Here is a 20,724-nt window from a genome sequence, read left to right as displayed (position 1 = left end):
TTGGGTGAACTATCCCTTTAAGACTGACAAACACTTGCCATCTCTCTGTGAACATAGCCCCTTAAATTAGGCCAGGTCACCATCATTTTCGATCAGTATAGCACAGTTTGCAACTAAAATACTGGAAAGATATGCTATCCTTCAGATCTAGTTGAGAGAGAATCGTGGAAGATAAGGACAGCATAGTAAACACTGTTCTGGCTCATAGATCTTGTCCATGCAAGCACATAGAGCAGGCTTTGTTTTTTCATTCTCTTTGTTCACGTTACAGCAGAAACCTGTTGAATATTTCATGCCATGATCTCTGGTGTCTTGAGTTACACTAGTGTGAACCGCTTGAGTTTGAGAGAGTCAGGTGGGCTCCTCCCACAGGTGTTCAGGTGTACTATAAGCCCCGCCCCCTTTCCCGAGCTCTATATTAGGGCACCGTTAGGTACTGGCCGCAGCTTAACACTCCTCACATCACACAGCACAGACGCCATCCTCCACTACCAAGACCACAGGTATGAGACTTCTTGACTTCTTTAGCCTTTTTTCTTATGCAGTAGCCTAACCACATATACACCAGTCTCTTGTCAAATGGTAAAACCAAATGGAATTATATGTTTTGATTCACATTAAATTTGCAACATTTATATTCAGTTATATAGATTTAAAGTGCAGGGATCGTAATGAAGGAACTCTGTAATTCTAAATTCTTGAGAAAAAGTTTATTTTTAATTTTATTCAGGTGTTTTGTAATGACCGATAACTGGTTTTAAAGATGTTGCACGTCCACAAATGAATAGTATTGTCTTGTTTGGAGAAACTCCAATTGTATTAGACGACACAAGAGGCATGGCTAGTCTCCAAGACAGCAAACCTCGCATCAGAAGAAAGTTAATTGTTTGATGTGCCAACACAAAGCAACAATGCAGTGTCCATTTACGTATCATGTGATCTTTTATCATTCAAGTTTTGTGCATTGTTTGATGATCTTAATACTTCATTGAGCAGAAACCATGAAATGATAAAGGACTGTACAAGCATTTTTCCTGAAGTCATTTGTTATTTAAAACAACTGCCCATTGCTAGCTAAGACTTGTTTCCTGAGTGGACACACACACACACACACACACAATGCAAAATATCTTACATTTTTCTTACATTTTATATATATGCACAATATTAACAAGCCTAAAAATAGGCTTGATTTTTTTGTTGAGATATATCCGGACATTTCTTTGTGAGATTCACCCCTGACATTCACCTCTGTCAGAGTTGGGATTCTGGTCCCAGATCAACATAAAGAGCTCCTTCAGCCCAGAGCTCTTTAACAGTAGCAGGCTGTCAGACGGTTATCACTTTATGGCAGGAGATAAATGGAACCAACTCTCTTAAGCAGCCCAGAGTTGAGAAGTCATTTATTACGGCGTTTGGACGTTTACTTCTAGATGTAAAATCCAGCATAGGTGAGCAATGGAAAATTCTTTGCTTGAAAGGCCTCTTTTAAAAAGTCCATTTGTATAGAGAACATTTTAAGCTGGAGATCTTGTGGTTAGGTGGAGATGTGTGATGTTCCTCTACACCAAATATGTGACCCTGGACCCTGTATCGTTTGTTAGGACAATATTTTTTTGTGGTCCAGGGTCAGATATGATTTTCTTTGCACATTGTTACTAGTATTTTTCTGCAAATATTTCTCAAAATGTGGCAAAAATGGGTGGTTTGAGTTTATTCTTATTCTAAAACCACATTACATTACTGCTGTATAATTACATTACTGTATACCTGTAACACTGTTGCACAATCCAGCTTACATGTAGGCTATAACCTCTGATGATATTTTAAAAACAAGGCTATTAGTTATAGTTATTCATCAAAAATGTTGAGTACATACTGAAATACATCTCATTCTGTCCACAGAGGTCATGTCGTCCAGTCTGTCAGTACGAAGTTTCTCTATGGGCCGGCAGCCCTCTTTCTCCAGCATGTCTCTTAGGGATAGCGGACGTGCCCGATCCAAAGCCTCCGTCTCATTTGCTGCTGCCAAGCCTCTGTTTCGCTCTGCCTCCATGAGCATGTCAGATCTGAACGGCCTGAGCAATCTGTCCCTCAATGGCCTTCATGGCAACAGCACAAATGAGAAAGAGGCCATGCAAAGCCTCAACAACCGACTCGCCAGCTACCTAGACAAGGTCCACTTTCTGGAGAAGTCCAACGCTGACCTGGAGCTGAGGATCAAACAGCTGATGCTGGAGCGTGTGCCGAAAGGGCACGATATTGATTCCATGATGGCCCAAGCCCATGCCTTGGAACAGGAAGTATGTGGACAATGCCCTTCAGGTCTTTTGAACTTAATGAAAACAAAGATTGTTTGTATGGCTCGTGGTGTGTAGGTATACACATGCTCAGCAATGTCTCTGATCATTAGCCCTACCAGACACACTAGTTAAATAATTACCTACTGTCAGACTAAACAGTTACCTTTTAACAAAGAAGGAAAGTACCTAAATCTAAATAAATAGCTTTGTAAAAGGGGTTGAAAGTCTCAGACGGTTACCCAACGGAACTAGGTTCAAACACCATGAAGTGATGAGTTAAGTTTCCATCACAACTGTGTCCTTTCAGAAAAGCAACATAATCCCAGGTTGCTCCATAAGTACCATCTATGACAAGGGTGTCCAATCCTGGAGGAGCACCTTCATGCAGAGTTTTGCTTTTACTTACTTCAACACACATGCCAAAAGTTTCGAACGATCCTAAGGTCCTTAATTAGCTGGTTCAGGTGTGTTTAATAAGGGTTGGAGACAAAGTCTGTATGAAGGTGGTCTTCTAGGAGCAAGAATGGACACTCCTGGTTGTGCCATCTTCCACTATGATCATTTAAGTGGTGGTTTCAATGTGTTTGAGATGAAGGCATATGTGCACCTTCATCTTCGTGTTCTGTATGTTACAGGTAAGGAAGAAGACCCTGGAGAACGCTCGGATCATGCTTGAAATCGACAACGCCAAGCTGGCTGCAGATGATTTCAGAATCAAGTGAGTGTATGACTTCCTGCACCTCTCAAAACATCTTCTGAGGAACTTTAGGAGGCATTGACTTGATGTGTGCTTGCAGATGGGAGACGGAGAGTGCGATGTGTCACTCGGTGGAGCGGGACTGTGTGGCCCTGAAGAAAGCCAAGTCAGACCATGACCAGATCATCGCCACACTCCGTGGTGACCTGGACAGCCTGAAAGAGGAACTTTACTTCCTGAAGAAAAATCATGAGGAGGTAAGATCTCCACCTGGAAATGAAATGATGCTGCACCTGTTGCTCCTCATTTCTGCATTCCCTCAGTTTACAAACTGGTTAAAAAGAACTATATAATTGCACATTAAGAATAGGACGCGAGCCAGTCCAAAGTTCAGTGTTTTTTTTTATTCCTTGCAACCTTCTGTTGATGTAATTCTCCCTTTTGTGTATACGTTAATGGAGGAACTGATGTAATCTCTTCCATTATATGTAGTTCCATTGTAGTTAGAAGAACCTTTAACATCCATGTAATCCTTCCATTGCACGATAGGTTCTTTATAGTGGAAAAAAGTTATTCTACGAAGATTCTTTGAGGAACCAAAAATTGTTCCTCAAATGTGCGAAAACCCCCTTTTGGTATCTTTATTTTTATTTCTTTGACAGGCTTGTCAAACCCTTGAAGAGTCTAAAGTGGTGACCTCTACTGTCCATGCTTGGAGTCATTTGTAACTCTATCCACCCGGTTCTTTTGTCTCATGAAATGTAAGATGTGCCTCACAGTTAACCTGCTGGCACCGAGTCAAGTGCTGATTGTCATTTTTAGGCCAGAAACTTGCTTTACACAACTACGCAAAGATGCATAACAAATTCCAAGTGCAAAGGAGGTGCACAAATACTTATCCTTGTGTTAATTTGACACTAACAAGTCCCCGTTCAAAAGAGGGTGATAGAGTTACTATTAAACGTCTGTGCCTTTGAACCAGTATAAGTATTTAGTTAGTTAAATAACTTGATCTAGCTTGCTCAGCATGATTCTCTTTAAACTGTAGCTTTGAAATGACAATAGCTGACGTGCAAAAGAATAATGCAATAATGGCCAATGAGGGCAGTACTGAGAATGCAATGGGTACTTGTGTTTTGAACTGCGTTCGGAATTACCACGTGTTTGTTGTACTTGTATAGACTATGTTTTAAGCCTCACTTGTCACTGGTGCATTGATGAACCACAAACCAACAAGTAAGAAACAAATATTCAGGAAGTACAAAACTATTCTCATGCTTTCTCACGCAAAGACTCTGGGTATATTTGTAGAGAAAGGTGTGGTGTCATGGTTGTCGAATATTCAAAATATATCTGGCATGTTTGTCTGTTTTTGTGCGAGGCACATACATACTCCCCTTGTGAGCAACATGAGATCAACACTATTAAATATTCATTGAGAAGAACTTAATAATGAAGTAACCTTGTGCCACCACATGGTATCAAATTCCCAGCATTCACTCCGCAGTCTCAAATCACCACACAATCCACGCCCCAATGTTCAAACACCAAATACACACACATTTAACCTATCCAAACATGTTAAATATCTCATTAGTCAAAGACTAACAGTTTTTGTTAGTTCCACAGAAAGTTATCAGACAATTTGTTTAGTCGTACAACATCCTTCTCTCATTACTTTTCCCACAGGAAATGGATTGCCAGAGGGCCCGGATTTCTCAAGAGGATGTGAGTGTGGAGGTGGATGCGGCCCGCGGGCCAGAGCTGGGGACCATTCTCTCTGACCTCAGGTCTCAGTATGAAGGCATTGTCCAGAAGAACAAGGAGGAAGCTGAGAACTGGTACTGTAAAAAGGTTGGTGTTCCCAGAGGATCAGGGTCAGAACCAGTGACTGTTATCTCCCATTAAGAGTTTCCTAGACCCAGATCACATTTAACTGGCAAAAACACCTTGGTACAACCCAATTAACATCTTGTTCAATGATAATATGTAATACCATGATATTTTTTGTACACTAAAGCATAGTATTTACATGTTACTCCAAAGTATTTCGTAATATGTTTTTGGACGTGGTACCACAGCAATGGTTTTGGAATTTTGGAACCCATGCAATTTAAATAAGGTTTTCAAAAATACTGTGGTATTACCATGTTATTATATATATATATATATATATTACTATTATGGTTTTTTGAACATATAAATACCATGCTTTAATACCATGTCATGGAACTATGGTAGTACTGTGGTATTTTTGTAAGTGAAACCATGGTATTTACATACTTTAAAACATCATGTTTTTTTTTTTATATTAGACCACAATATTATCATGATTTATGAACCATACTGATACCAGGGTATTTATGTAAGCTAAACCATGTTTAAACCATAAACCATATGTTACTCTAAGCTACTTTTTTGGCAAGGTATTTACATGAGGAACTTCAAAAATAGAATGGTAGTACCATGTTTTGTTTTTGGTAACAATCACGTTTCTTTAACCATAGTGATACCATGGTATTTCTGTAAGCTAAACCATGGTATATGTTACTCTAAGCTACTTTTTTGGCAAGGTATTTACATGAGGAACTTCAAAAATAGAATGGTAGTACCATGTTTTGTTTTTGGTAACAATCACGTTTCTTTAACCATAGTGATACCATGGTATTTCTGTAAGCTAAACCATGGTATATGTTACTCTAAGGTACTTTTTTGGAAATGACGTGCACATGGAAACCCCACCTTGCTATTTTTTTGTAATCCAAAGTATTTACAAGGTACTTCAAAAATAAAATGGTATTGCCATGTTTTTTTAAATATGGAACCATAATGTTATTTCAAGGTACTTAGAAACTATTGTGGTATTACCTTGTGTTTTGAACATGTACATGGTACTCCAGGTATACTTTTGTACACAGAGCCATGGTAATCATTGTTTTAGTAAATATCAATGCTCCATGCTATTACGACTGATACGTCATGATATAAGACTTTGTGTTGCAGTTCATCAGACCTTTAGCAGAATGTATTACTTTCTTCTGTTGCATGGTGGCCTTGCATGCAGACCATTTTTGTAACCCATTCACTGCATGTGTGTGTGTGTGTGTATAGTTGGAGATGGTGCAGACGCAGGTGCGTGAGAGTAATGAAGCCCTGAGAGGGGCTCAGAGTGAACTAACCGAGAGGCAGCGCTTTCTGCAGACACTGGAAGTGGAACTGGAGAGCCTTCATAAACAGGTCAGAACCAGACAGGAGGAACCTTTTAAGGACTATTTCTGTTCCCTGAGTGAACCTCTAGAGCCGTGGCCAATGCAGATACAGTTACCGCTTAGCAATGGAAAGTAAAACCCTGCCCTTTATGTCGAGGTTATTTGAATGACCCAGGCCATAAATGCTCCGTCGCATGCCTTTACTTACTTTCACAAGTCAAATGTAAGCAGCAAGAAGCACAGACACAGTTTGTTGTTGGATTATGGAGTAAGAAAGGGGTCAGTAGAAACCCTACTATAAGTAATACACATGTAATAGATCTCCAAAGAGGAACTTTTCCATCAGACCACTCACTTAGAAACAGGTGTGCTTGTTTTCATGACCTTTGAATCTCATGCCAGTCTAAGATCACTCCCAGCATCTCAGATGACGTTACTATAAACAGGTCACGCTTATGTAAATAAGCCAAGACGTAAGATGCTCACATGGGGGTTGTTTTGTAGTAGTTTCTCTGCTGGTACAATTATTTTGAGGGTGCAAATTGATGCATAAAGGCACCTTTTAATCCCCTAATAATTCAAATTAAATTTGCTCCAATCCTGTATGACTTGCTTTCCTCGGTGGAACAAAAAGGATAGAGAATGTTCATGCTGCTCTTTCCTATACAATGAAAACATACTGTGTATTAATTTTTTTGCAGGAATAGTGGTCTGTATGTGTTTGTATAAAGGTTTTGCACCTCATCAGCATGTGAGCAGTAGCCAAAAAAGCCTCATTGTTCCTTATCACCAACTGGTAGCTGGCAGTTTAAACACGATTACATGCAAACTAAATAGAATTTAGTTATTTACTGATGGAATTGCTTCATTTACATGCTAATTATTCACTAAACACACAGAGACAGTTTCCACAAAAATATGATTTTTTTTTTTTGTTATTTAAATTTTCATTTTATCTTCAGGCTTTTTACAGTTTTATTGATAATAGAGGGAGGACAGGAAATGATTGTGAATTATTGTGCATCTCCCATTTGAGCACCACTGCTTCATGTGTTGAAGGGTTACTCCACCCCAAAATGAAAATTTTGTCATTAATCACTTACCCCCATGTCGTTCCGAACCCGTAAAATCTTCGTTCGTCTTTGGAACATAATTCAAGATATTTTGGGAGAAAACCGGGAGGCTTGTGACTGTCCCATTGACTGTAAATTCAAGTAAATAACACTGTTAAGGCCCAGACAAGTTTGAAAGACATCATCAAAAACTATGTTACATCAAAATTACGTCACTGTAATTTTACGAAGCTACGAGAATACTTTTTGTACTCAAAGAGAGCAAAAATAATGATTTTATTCAACAATTAGTCTCCTCCATTTTGGAGAGTATCCACTGGAAGCAAATAGCGCATACTCTTCTCTGTCAGCTGTGCCATACAGATATGCTGTTTTCGTTCAAATCAAAGCGTAAATAAATGTTGAAAACGTATCCGTGTGGCTCAGCAGACACAGAACTCCCCCGCGTCACCATAGCACCATTTTGGAGAGTATCCACTGGACCCAAATAGCGTATGCTGTTCTGTGTCAGCTGCGCCACACGGATATATTTTAAATGTTTATTTACGCTTTGATTTGAATGAAAACAGCGTATCTGTGTGGCGCAGCTGACACAGAACAGCATACGCTATTTGCGTCCAGTGGATACTCTCCAAAATGGCACTATGGAGGAGACGAATTGTTGAATAAAGTCGTTATTTTTGTTTTCTTTGTGTACAAAAAGTATTCTCATAGCTTCGTAAAATTACGGTGACATAATTTTGACGTAACATTGTTTTTGACGATGTCTTAATATTAAATATTAAATTAAATTGTGTTGCGAAGACAAGCAAAGCTTTTACGGGTTTGGAACAACACGGGGGGTAAGCGATTAATGACAAAATTTTAATTTTGTGGTGGAGTAACCCTTTAATATGTGCACTAACCAAACTATGGCTTCGGCTAACAAATTCCCATTTAAAGGGATAGCTCACCCAAACAATCTGTCATTAATTACTCACTCTCATGTCATTTCAAACCCCTAAGACCTGCAATCATTTTCGGAACACAAATTAAGATATTTTTGAGAGCTTTCTGACCCTCTATACACAGCAACACAACTGACATGTTCAAGGCCCAGAAACATAGTAAAATAGTCCATGTGACATCATGTGACATGTATGTGTTGTGGTACTCTTGTGAACACGCATTGAAGACTGACACGGAAGAGAAAAAATTGTTGAATAAAGTAGTTAATTTTGTTTTCTTTGAGCACAAAAAGTATTCTTGTATCTTCATAAAATTACGGTTGAACCACTGATGTCACATGGACTATTTTAACGATGTCCTTACTACTTTCTGGGCCTTGAACGTAGCAGTTGTGTTGCTGGCTATGGAGGGTCAGAAAGCTCTCGGATTTCATCAAAAATATCTGAAGATGAACGAAGGTCTTATGGGTTTGGAACAGCATGTGAGTAAGTAATTAATGACAGAATTTTCTTTTTTTTTAACCCCTCTCACAGGTGGCGGCTATGGAGGGTAACCTGAGTGAGACGGGGCAGAAGTACTCCCTGGAGATGGAGCAACTGCAGGCTACCCTGGCCCAGCTGGAGGAAAGCCTGTCGCATCTGCGTCTTGACATGCAGCGCAACAAGACGGACTACGAGCAGCTTCTGCGCATCAAGCAGAACCTGGAGATGGAGATCGCAACCTACAGGAGGCTGCTGGAGGGCGAGGAAACGTGAGTGCAAGAGATTCTTGCAGTTTACCAACAATGAAAATTGGCACTGTTCACTTACCATAATGTCCTTCTAGTCTCTTTGTTGTTGTTTTTTTGTGACACTGATATTGATGTCTGAGATTTTAGCAGCTTTATGATTATTTTGATACTTACATCAGGTTTCTTTTTTTAATTTCACAGGGTTAAAGAGACTCCGCCACCACCTAAGAGTGAGTACTCACTCATATAGAATGTGTCACATGCTACATTCAGAAAATACTAGAACAAATATGCACAACCTGATCTTACAAGTTTTAGTCAACAAACATAGCAGAACAATTTGCATAACTCTAATAAATATTGCATAAATTAATTTTAATTTTTGGATAAAAACTTCACCATTCCACCACTCATGCAAATTGATAAATAATGTATCAGGGTTGACAGATTTATGCTTTAGCCATGAAACTACAAAGTTATTTTTGGAAATAAAAATTCAGTGGTGAAATTTCTTCATTTATTAGTTGCTTACTATAGAAAATCATGGTAAGAGGGGTGACATTTAAGATTCTCTACTGGCACACATCATAAAACATAAGATAAATTGCTAAAAAGGGGAGACCTTTGCATGTCCTTGAAGATTTCACTTATTGAAATCATAATAATGTCAGTATTATAGGATTTTTGATTTATGGAATAATGTGTCACTTTAAAAAGAGAATAAAATTATGGTAAAATGGTTGATGCATAAACTGGGCACAACCTCCGCTCTTTTTAATAATGCATTAAAAACATACAGGAAAATGAAAACTTTTATGGACTACTTTTCAAAAGTTTGTAGTCGGTTAGATTCTTTGATGTTTTTAAAAGAAGATTCTTATGTTTATCAAGGCTGCATTTATTGGATCAAAAATACAGTAAAAATAGTAATATTGTGAAATAGTATTGCAAATAAAATGAATTGTTTTCTATTTGAATATATTTTAAAATGTAATTTATTGCTGTGATGCAAAGCTGAATTTTCAGTCTTCAGTGTCACATGATCCTTCAGAAATTACTCTAATATGCTGATTTGCTGCTCAAGAAACACTTATTATTAAACAGTTGCGCTGCTTCATGTTTTTGTGGAAACTGTGATAGTTTTTTCAGAATTCATTGATGAATAGAAAGTACAAAAGGGTATTTATTTATTTGAAATAGAATACATTTTTACTGTAATTTTTGATCAATTTAATGCATCCTCGTTGAATAAAAGTATTATCTTCTTGAAAAAATCTAATCTTACTCTAAACTTTGTTTTCATCAAAGGTGCATATTTGCTAATAAAGCAAAAAAGTGCTGTCAAATCGATTAATCACGACTAATCACATCCAAAATAAAAGTTTGTTTACATAATATATTTGTGTACTGTGTATAGTTATATGTATATATGAATATAAACACATACATGCATTTATTTAAGAAATACATGTAATATATACATTTATTTTTATATAAAATATAATTCATATATATATATATATACACACACATATACATACATGCATACATGTAAATATTTCTTAAAGGGGTCATCAGATGCAAAATTCACTTTTCAAGTTGTTTGAACATAAATGTGTGTTGGAAGTGTGTGTACACATCCATCCTATAATGATAAAAATCCAGCCAGTGTTTTTTTTTTAAATCCCTATTTTAAAATCCCCTTTCTGAAATCATACTGTTCTGAGATTCCTGTCAGAATGACGTAGTTCTGTACAGGCCCCTCCCACGATAGTTGATTGACAAGACCGTTTTACCTTAGACCCACCCTGAGTGAGCTGAGCGCTGTCTGCCTCCGGTGCAGGGGAAGACAAGATGTCTCCAATTAAGCGATTGAAGGGTTTAATTGTTGGATTTAATAATGAATATAGCAGTCATCATTTACTCCCGATGTCTGAGCCGCTGAAGACACAGAGGATTAACGTTACTTTCATTTTAAAGTGAATGCGCTGATCCCCAATCTACATAAATGCATCTATGTTAGCGCGAATCATTCGTGATCCAGCTTTTTCTACAGAAGAAGTGAGTATAAGGGTTTTTATGAATCTTTGCAAATCGCCTTTCCTAATAATGCACTAGTTAGCCAGTTTCGCGGCTGAAGTTTAGTAGGCTCCATAGATATATATACCTAGATGCCTCATCATCGACTGTTTCTATGGGCCGCGATATGTAAGCCATCTGCCATTTTTGGAACGGTCTGCGAATCTTTGAGCGCATTGACTGTGTGCGTCTACAACATAGACATATATAGGTGCCCTATTCGACCGCTCCAGGCACGTAGATGCGGCCGCCATCTTGGAACGTTTTTTTGACGTCACTCACCAATATTCAAAGATTGAGTCTTAAAATCTTTTCAACTATGTATTTTTTGTCAAGGTTAGAGAAGGAATTTGACTGTATATTACTATACTATACTATATATCATGTAAACAGTCGATAAAGAATCATCAAATATCAACTTGTGTAAAATGGGCATCCGATGACCCCTTTAAATAGATGTATGTGTATTCATATACATATAAATATACACAGTACACACAAATATATTATGTAAACACAAACCTTTATTTTGGATGTGATTAGTCGTGAATTGACAGCACTTAAAAAAAATTCAATAAACTGAAGTGGCAATAAAGTTAGAAAACTGCCGATAATAACTAAAAGACTGCAATCATTTTTTACACATTTCAGGGACACAAATGTCGCCCGTTCTGTAGAACGACACATTTACAGTATGATAGGGAGCTGATGCTTAAGTATATTTGAAGCTGACTGAACTGTTGGGTAAACATTGATCAGATATCCGTTTGTGGCTCTGGAATGTTCTGGGAGTGCGTTTGTCCTCTCACCTGAGCTGCACACATTAGACACGGCCAAACAGAGGCAGCTCTCATAACAGAGCCATCCACAGAGCCTGTCTGAAAGGAATCTGGCATATCGCTCACACCGCTCTCTCTGTCTTTCTCTCCGCAGAGGAGCCTGACGTTCGTACCCGTAAGATAGTGAAGGTGGTAACGCAAACCATGATCAATGGCAAAGTGGTGGAAGAATCCAGCGAAGTTGAACAGATTGAGGATACAAAGAAGTAAAACAAGAACAAGACTGTCTGTGTGATTCTCTGTATAAAAGCTTCTATTGTCTATTTAGGAGCCACATTACCTTGGGCCCACACAGGGCCCCTGATTTTTTTTCATTCCCAGTCTTTCAAAGAGATCATCTTTCCTTTCTCAAGCAACAGAAGAGCTGAAATTACTAGGAAGGCCATCAGATTTAGAGCTGAAACTGAAGAAGAAACAAGTGCTCCTGTTATTGCTTTTAGGGACTTATCAGACCACAACTCTTTATTCTTTCTGCATGCATTTAATATTTATTTCCAAATAGTGTAGTGTGAGGACGAATTTATTTACTTAAGTGTTTGCTTATCTGTTGTTTCTTTCACTCTTTCTCTGTAATAAAAATATTAAATGCAAATGACATTTTTTATGACCGTTTATGGCGTCCAATCTTCAATTTTTTTTTAATCCAAAATATACTACAGGTATCTTTATTCACATATTTGCATTGCACACCAGATAATAGTATTTTTTTTTTTAAATAAACATATATTTATTTGCATCCATTTTAAATATGTAGTTCTTTGCAGAAACTCTATATTAATATTAGTTTATACAACAAGAGCTCATTATTTGGTTTAATTAACATGTTCTTTATTTGTTTTAAATCACTTCTGTCAAAAAATAGGTCAAGGTAAGTAAAATAAAAAATAAATACATGCATACATAATTTAATTATTTAATAAAAATACATTTTTTAATTATTTTAATTACAATTTTTTAAACAAAAATGCATCTCAGAAATTTGGAACAGTACAGTTTGGTAAAAGCCAAATCAAAATGAATTATTTTGGCATTAATTAAATTATATGCTTAACAAGTTAAGCATTTTTAAATAAAAAATTATAATTGTTTAAATATTACATTTGCCAGTCTGCAATAAAACACAAAGATGTCTCTATGAACGCAAGTATTTCTCATCAGATTCTTCCAAGTCTAAGTGATACAAGCTCTGCATCCACATTACTTATATAGCGCTATAATTTTATGGTATATCAAAAATTGTCTCAATTGTTTTTTGGTTAATGAATTGCAGCACAAAGATCTGAGATAACATTATGCGAATGAAACTTGAGATTCCTGATCTATGAAAGAGCAACCTATGAATAATAACCTTTTTATCTGGGCAGCTTTAATAAGTGTGCATTGTCTCAATCAAGTCCATTTTGATCATTTGATATTTAAACACGTCTGTCTTCTGTACAACAAAAAATATCAAAAGTATGGATTTGTATAGCAGGTATAGTAGCCTGGAGAACAAGATAAATAATACAATAAATACAAAATATACACATAACAGAAATAATCACTAGTATTGAGACAAGTACTGAAAATACCCTAATGTACTGTAACAATACCTGTGTGATATTAATTTCATTTTGCAAAGCAAAGTTACTTTTAAATGACATGATTTGAATGTAAAACATGTAAATCAAGTTGTTGGTTCCCATCAGGACAACAGAGCTTTCCATTTATTAAAGGTTACTGTATTACTGGACTTGGCATTTACTGTTGTGCTGTAAGTAATAAACTCAGAGGCATCCAGGAAATAAAATGCCTCTTTATTCTTTCACATGGCACTATTTGAGGATTATGGTTAAAATGGGATCTGATTGGTGACGCCATCCTGATTGTCCTCAGCTTCACATAAAAAGACTCATTCAGATGATTTGATCTACTGGCTGGTGAACGCCGCACTGGATGGGCTGGTGAGGATTGAAGAGCGATTTGGCATTTGTGGTCGTCTAGAGACTTCAGCAATCTGAACTCATCCCTGCATCGATCTGTCAGAGGAGAACAAGAGGATGTTCACTAAGAAGCCCTGAAAAAATGTCCTGGATTCATTTAGAAGTCTGGACTAGAGCGCTCTGTTACATGCCATTAGAGTTTGTTATAGAGGAATGATATATGTATATATAATTTAATTTTTATTTAGTATGTGTGTGTGTGTGCATGTGACACTACCAGTCAAAAGTTTTTGAACAGTAATGTTTTTTTAAGAAGTCTCTTCTGCTCACCAAGCCTGCATTTATTTAATCCAAAATACAGCAAAAACAGTAAAATTTAGAAATATTTTTCTATTTAAAATAACAGTTTTCTATTTGAATATATTTCAAAACGTAATGTATTCCTGTGATCAAAGCTGAATTTTCAGCATCATTACTCCTGTCTTCAGTGTCACATGATCCTTCAGAAATCATAATTATATACTGATTTGCTGCTCAAGAAACATTTATTATTAATATTATTATCGTTTTTTCAGGTTTTTTTGATGAATAGAAAGTTCAGAAGAATTTATCAGCATTTATCTGAAATAGAAATCTTTTGTAACATTATAAATGTCTTTATTATCAAATGATAATTAAAAAAAAATTTTTTTTATTAAACTGACTCCAAGACTATGAATGGTGTAGTGTATAATGTTACAAGAGCTTTTTATTTCAGAGAAATGCTAATCTCTGGATCGTTCTATTCATCAAAGAATCCTGACAAAAATGTCCTCAACTGTTTTAAATATTGATAAAAAATAAAACATGTTTCTTGAGCAGCAAATCAGCATATTAGAATGATTTCTGAAGGATTATGTGACTAGAGTAATGATGTTAAATATTCTGCTTTGAAATCACAGGAATGAATTGCATTTTAAAATATATTAATATACAGTAGAAAGCAATTATTTTAAATAATAAAAATATTTTATAATATTATTGCTTTGCTGTATTTTGGATCAAATGCAGGCTTGGTGAACAGAAGAAACTTCATAAAAAAAATCTTACTGTTCAAAAAAATATATATTAAAAATAAATGTCAAAATATATTTGAATCTTTTCTTTATATTATATTTCTTTATATAAGATATAATCTTTATATATAAATAAATATATTAAAATAAATGATAAAAATATAACAATATATAAATTATAATATAAAATATATTATTTATTTTTATATTCAAAATATATACTTTTTATTTTAAATATTTACTATTTTACTAGCGATGCCTGCACAAACATATTTCTCAAACTTTATCTATTTTTTGTTTGCAAAATAAAATAAAATAAAATAAAAAAATTCTAACCAGTAAGCAACAACTTAGCAACCAACCAGAGCAAGTTTTGCATGAGTAAACACCACTCAGATTTTTTTCAATGTAAAAATATAGTTTTGGTTGTTTTGTTTTTTTGATGATTTGGGCCTGTTGGCTACTTGATTCAGATGACCAAGAACGTCCTAAAGAACACATTCGATTAGCTTCACTATTTATTTTCTTCACACTTTGGCCCAATTCCATAACAGGGCCAAAATAACACTCTAAACCCCTTGGAAACGGGACCAGGAACATTAGACAACAGCACAGCTGTGGCAAAGTGTGGAAAAAATAATGTTCCACAATGATGGCTGAGATCATGCATTTCACTAACCACTGTCCTAACTCCATATAATTTGTTGTTCCTCACAGTGAAAGGAGTCTCTGTGGATACTAATCAGGGTCAAAAATGATCAGTGCAATTATGACAAAAAGGCTTTCTTGTTTCTTATGAAGAAAGTGCATTCTTTAACAGGGGATTTGTACTGTAGGAATAAGGTGAATGTACTTCCCCTTACACACCGGCAACCTAAAGCATACAAACTGACATGCATGACGCCTCAAAAGCTCATTTATACATCTGTCAAACTCCTCCATCTGCTTTATCTTTACACAGCCTGTCAGTTCTCGAATGCTGTGATTTTTGTAGATAGGATGCTGACTGTCTTTTTTGTGTTGTCTCTCAAAGCTGTCTAGCTTGGACTGATGGATTGCTATGCTATAGCCAGAACCTGCATTCTGTATATTGGTGTTTGTGTAATTATTGATGAGTGCTGACCCAAAGCTGAAGTCTTGATCTCTGTGCAGGAAAGAGAAGTGATTCTTTCTGGTTTAGTTCACTGATGTCTTTAGTGCACAACTGGATTGCACTCATTTTGATGAAAACTTTGGGGAAAGTGCAAAAATGTTAAGCAGAAAAACACAGTAAATAGGTATGTAGGTCTAATAATACAGATGCAAGCAGCAATTACAGGGCCAAGCACATCAATGACACACACATTATAGGGCTGAGTACATGTTTTTGGTCACAGCACTTCTCTTGGTGATTTTTAAGACGGCTATGAAGAGACTCACTATAATTTTAACTTTTCTGTCATTGTCATCAAAATTCATGGGTTATTTTGGGGTATTATGTCAATGATACTGTACATTACTATTCCAAATTTTTTCCAATATTTCCATATTTCTAAATGTGCGTTCTGTGTAAATATGTCAAAATGTAGTGAAGATATGTCCTTACAATCAATTGCCATTATACTATAAGTTGCACACAAATACTTTGCTATAGGATGAATTATTCAGGAGAAGTTAAAACCATAGGGTGGCTTGCCATAAATGAAAGAATCAGAAATAAAGCCTTTGTAAAAGGTGCCTTCATGTTTCTATTGCCATGGACTGACTCGCCAGTGAAGTCTGACCTGAACAATAGTATTAATGATGCTAAACACCACTAATTGTTCTTAAGTCCACTTGTGGAGTAGAAGATAATGCGCATGTATGAACTTCTGCCAAAATGTGACTTGACTCTTTTTTAATACGATTCGCAAGAGTGAGAGAGACATTTAGCTAGGTGATTAAAAACATATGAAAGATCACAGCTAAATGACGCACACTAACCAGTGAAGCAAGCATAATTAATATCCGTGAAAAATAAAATCACCCAGCGTGACACAAGCATGTCCATGAACCGTTGAGATACAAGAGTTACCATTAATCTTTAACTCTCTGGCTGCACTGAAACGAGACAATGAACTTTATAAGGGAAATATCCCTCATCCATCCATACTGCCCTATCAAAACAACATGCAGAATAAGGACTATAATACAAATAATCTGCAAATTATTGTTGCTAAAGAGCTTTTAAGCCTTTAAGAGCCACTGGAATTGTTAGCTCCACCGCTAAGATTAGCACAGGCTTATGCTATGATAACAGTCTTACATAAGCACAGTCTAGACAGATGTGCAAGATAAACCATTATTTCAATTGTGAAAACTGTAGCTCCAAAAGTTAGTGAAGACTCTACATAGACAGCATTTTAAGGCATGCATACGTGCATAGTGCAAAGGTTTGGGAATAGCAGCCACAATGAATGAATGAGTCCTCTAAATGTTCAGTCACTTAAAATTATATAACCACAACAATGTTAAGGTTTGTAAACAAGATACATGAATGTCTACAGTCCAAAGGGGTCATGACATTAATTTTTTTAATTATTTTAATATACAAGGTTTACTTATAATGTAAATAAGGTTTTTTGCACAAAAAAAACTAATAAATACGTGGAAAAAAGTATTATATTCAACCCTCATTCTGAACCTCTCTCTGAAACAGGCTGTTTTTAAGGGATGTGTCCTGTAAACGAACTCTCCACCTTTTTTGGAAATAGGCTCATTTTACAACTCCCCTAAAGTTAAACAGTTGAGTTTTACCATTTTTGAATCCATTCAGCCGATCTCCGGGTCTGGCGGTAGCACTTTTAGCTTAGCTTAGCATAGATCATTGAATCGGATGAGACCATTAGCATCTCGCTCAAAAATGACCAAAGAGTTTCGATAATTTTCCTATTTAAAGCTTGACTCTTCTGTAGTTCCATCGTGTACTAAGACTGATGGAAAATGAAAAGTTGCGATTTTCTAGGCTGATAAGGTTAGGAACTATACTCTCGTTCCACCGTAATAATCAAGGAACTTTGCTGCCGTACCATGGGTGCCGCAGGCGCAATGATATTACACAGCACCTGAAAGTAGTCCCCAGCTATATCATATCTAGTTATCTAACTGTGAACTACTTTTAGGTACTGCGTAATATCATTGCGCCTGCTGCACCCATCATTGGTAGCTAAGTTAAAAGTGCTACCGCCAAACCCAGAGATCGGCTGAATGGATTCAAAAACGGTAAAATTCAACTGTTTAACTCCAGGGGAGTTGTAAAATGAGCCTATTTCCCAAAAAAGTGGAGTGTTCCTTTAAGGATTCTCAATAATCGGCCACTGTTATGATTGGCTAACATCATTGCATTTCAACGCCCCCTCATTATTGAATGTGTGTTTTGACAACATAGTAAACACAGTAAATTATGCATAATTACAAGCAAATAACCCTAATTATAATTGTGTAGTAAGTACATGTAGTTAATTAATATTTCTCAGTACTTAAATGTACAATCTTACTGTAACAAGGAGAACTGTTCACTGAAAGGTTCTTTGGGGAACCCAAAGTGTTTCTTCTATAGCATCGCTGCAAAAAACCCTTTGGAAACTTTATTTTTTAAGACAGTATATGTAAAGTTCATGTTGTGGAATGTCAACCGCAGACCTTATTTTACACATTAATCCAAAACCAGGAAGTACAAACTCATTAGAACGCACAGTGATTTAGCAATGATCTCACATCATGACTGAACACCTCTCTTCTCACATGTAATATAAGTATAATATAAAAAACATAAAATACATATAAAACTAGAATATAACACAGAATAGCTCTGTTATATGCTATCACATAGGTATTTGCTCCTAAATATTTCCTGATGCATTTCCACCTGAAAAACCTGTCTTGAGGGACTTAACAGAGATCAAATAAATTACCAGGTTCACTCCCATAAACACACAAAGGACCACTATAACTCTATAATTCTATAGTCTCTAGACTTGACAGCTCTTTGCAGTTTATATAAGATCTTAGCAGGATCAGATTGTTCTGTTCTAATGATTTGCCTGTGCACATCCTTCAAGCTACAAGACAACAAATGCAAAGCTGTGTTCTGCGTCCAATCAGGTTGTAGGCAACATTGGCTTCCTCATAGCGACTGTCTTCAAGTTCAAGTTCAAGTTCAAATTGAGCTTTATTGTCATTCTGCTACATGTGTGGACATATAGTGGAACGAAATGTCGTGTCTCGCAGGACCACGGTGCTACATACTAGTTAAACATAAGATAAACATACAACAATGCAAGTATAAGAAAAAAAAAAACAATAGAGCATCTGACTATAGACAAAAATAAACCATCTGACTATACATATACTATAAATACTATAACTACTATACCTAGTTGCCTAGACATACACAAACTGAGACTGTACAATAACTTTACATATACTGTACATGAAATTGTGCAAAAAAATAAAAATAAAATTTTATATATATTTTGTACATTAAATTGTTGTGCAGATTTGTGGGAAGCAGCGCATAGCGCAAAAAGATTTGTAGTGCAATGCTCAAGTAAACATTATTTTGTAGTGCAATGCTCAAGTAAATATTTTCTTATTGAGTTTTGAGTTTGCATATAGTGAGATGAGTGCGTTACTACAGGTGGTTTGTATATAGCCCACTCACCTGTGTGTAGCACACTCAGAATTGCACTTAGGAAAAGTTGTCAACTGTATTAATGAGTTGGGTGAGTGGGGGGTCAGAGGGGGACAGGGAGATTGGAGTTAAGAGCTCTCACAACCTGGGGAAAAAAGCTGTTGAGCAATCTGACAGAGCGAGCTTTGATACTCCGGTACCTTCTACCTGATGGTAGGAGCTGGAAGAGGTTGTGGGAGGGGTGGGTGGGGTCTTTCACGATGCTGGAGGCCTTGCTGGAGCATCGTGCAAGGAAAATGTCCAGGATGGAGGGGAGAGGGGCACCGATGATCTTTGCGGCAGTGTTCACTGTCCGTTGTAGGGTCTTGCGGTCAGCAGCACTGCAGTTCCCATACCAGACAGTGATGCAGGTGCTCAGCACACTCTCAATGGTGCCCCTGTAGAAAGTGGTGAGGATGGGTGGCGGGAGACTTGCCCTTTTCAGCCGAGCACACATGTGTCATTAGCGCTCCTGTGACATTCCTCAAACTGATTTGAGGAGCTCTGTAATTATCTCTTGTCCAGCTCTGAATGCCTCTGCTTGGCTAATGACACATTGTCATGGGAATCGTGAATAATGGGCTTGGAAAATTATTGTGGTCAAGAGAGAGAGACCGGCCACCAAAACGTCCTTTTACTCAGCTATTAAATTACAACTCGTATGCTAAAATATCATATTCTGCGAGGCTTTTATATCTGAGCACTGATTGCCCAGATTAATTGTGAATGTTTGGTGCAACTAATGTTCTTAAAATAATTCTGTTAATGTTTTTGTAAAATGTGGAAATAATCCTAACATAGAATAGGAGAGAATGAGGATAAAATTTTCACAGCTAAAAGAATAGTTTACCCAAAAATGAAAATTTACTCACAGGCGATCTAGTCAGTGAATGGGTGCCGTCAGAATGGGTATTGTCTTTTGATGTAGCTTCTGCTTCCCAGAGACTGAATGAATATCTGGCAATGGGACATCCAGTCAACCGTTTTAGATATTATCCATTAAAGGACTAATTTACCCAAAGAATTACAATTTGCTGAAAATTTACTCACCGTGAGGCCATCTAAAACGTAGATGAGTTTGTTTCCACATCTGACTAGATTTGAAGAAATGTATCATCATCAATGGATGCTCTGCAGTGAATGGGTGCCGTCAGAATGAGAGTCCAAACAGCTGATAAA

At 36.6% G+C, this 20,724-nt stretch overlaps 1 protein-coding gene across 1 annotated transcript; it reads left to right on the top strand.

The window, feature by feature from the left end:
• The first annotated feature begins 444 nt into the window (after positions 1–444).
• On the top strand, positions 445–12,491 carry LOC306865351 (keratin, type I cytoskeletal 18-like). The gene is made up of 9 exons (XM_079409903.1): positions 445–503; positions 1,906–2,303; positions 2,939–3,021; positions 3,101–3,257; positions 4,690–4,854; positions 6,112–6,237; positions 8,764–8,981; positions 9,162–9,190; positions 11,973–12,491. The coding sequence occupies exons 2-9, from the start codon at positions 1,911–1,913 to the stop codon at positions 12,086–12,088; spliced, it is 1,287 nt and encodes a 428-aa protein (XP_079266029.1). The 5' UTR covers positions 445–503; positions 1,906–1,910; the 3' UTR covers positions 12,089–12,491.
• The last annotated feature ends 8,233 nt before the right edge of the window (positions 12,492–20,724 follow it).

Source organism: Barbus barbus (assembly GCF_936440315.1).
Source record: "Barbus barbus genome assembly, chromosome: 47".
Classification (NCBI taxonomy): Eukaryota; Metazoa; Chordata; class Actinopteri; order Cypriniformes; family Cyprinidae; genus Barbus; species Barbus barbus.
Note: the sequence above shows the minus strand (reverse complement) of the source record. Positions and strands in the feature narration are given on the sequence as shown.

Coding starts and splice junctions, on each gene's coding strand:
- LOC306865351 (XM_079409903.1), top strand. CDS start 1,911: ATGTCGTCCAGTCTGTCAGTACGAAGTTTCTCTATGGGCCGGCAGCCC. Junction 3,022..3,100: donor GCAGATGATTTCAGAATCAA/GTGAGTGTATGA, acceptor GTGTGCTTGCAG/ATGGGAGACGGAGAGTGCGA. Junction 9,191..11,972: donor GACTCCGCCACCACCTAAGA/GTGAGTACTCAC, acceptor TTCTCTCCGCAG/AGGAGCCTGACGTTCGTACC.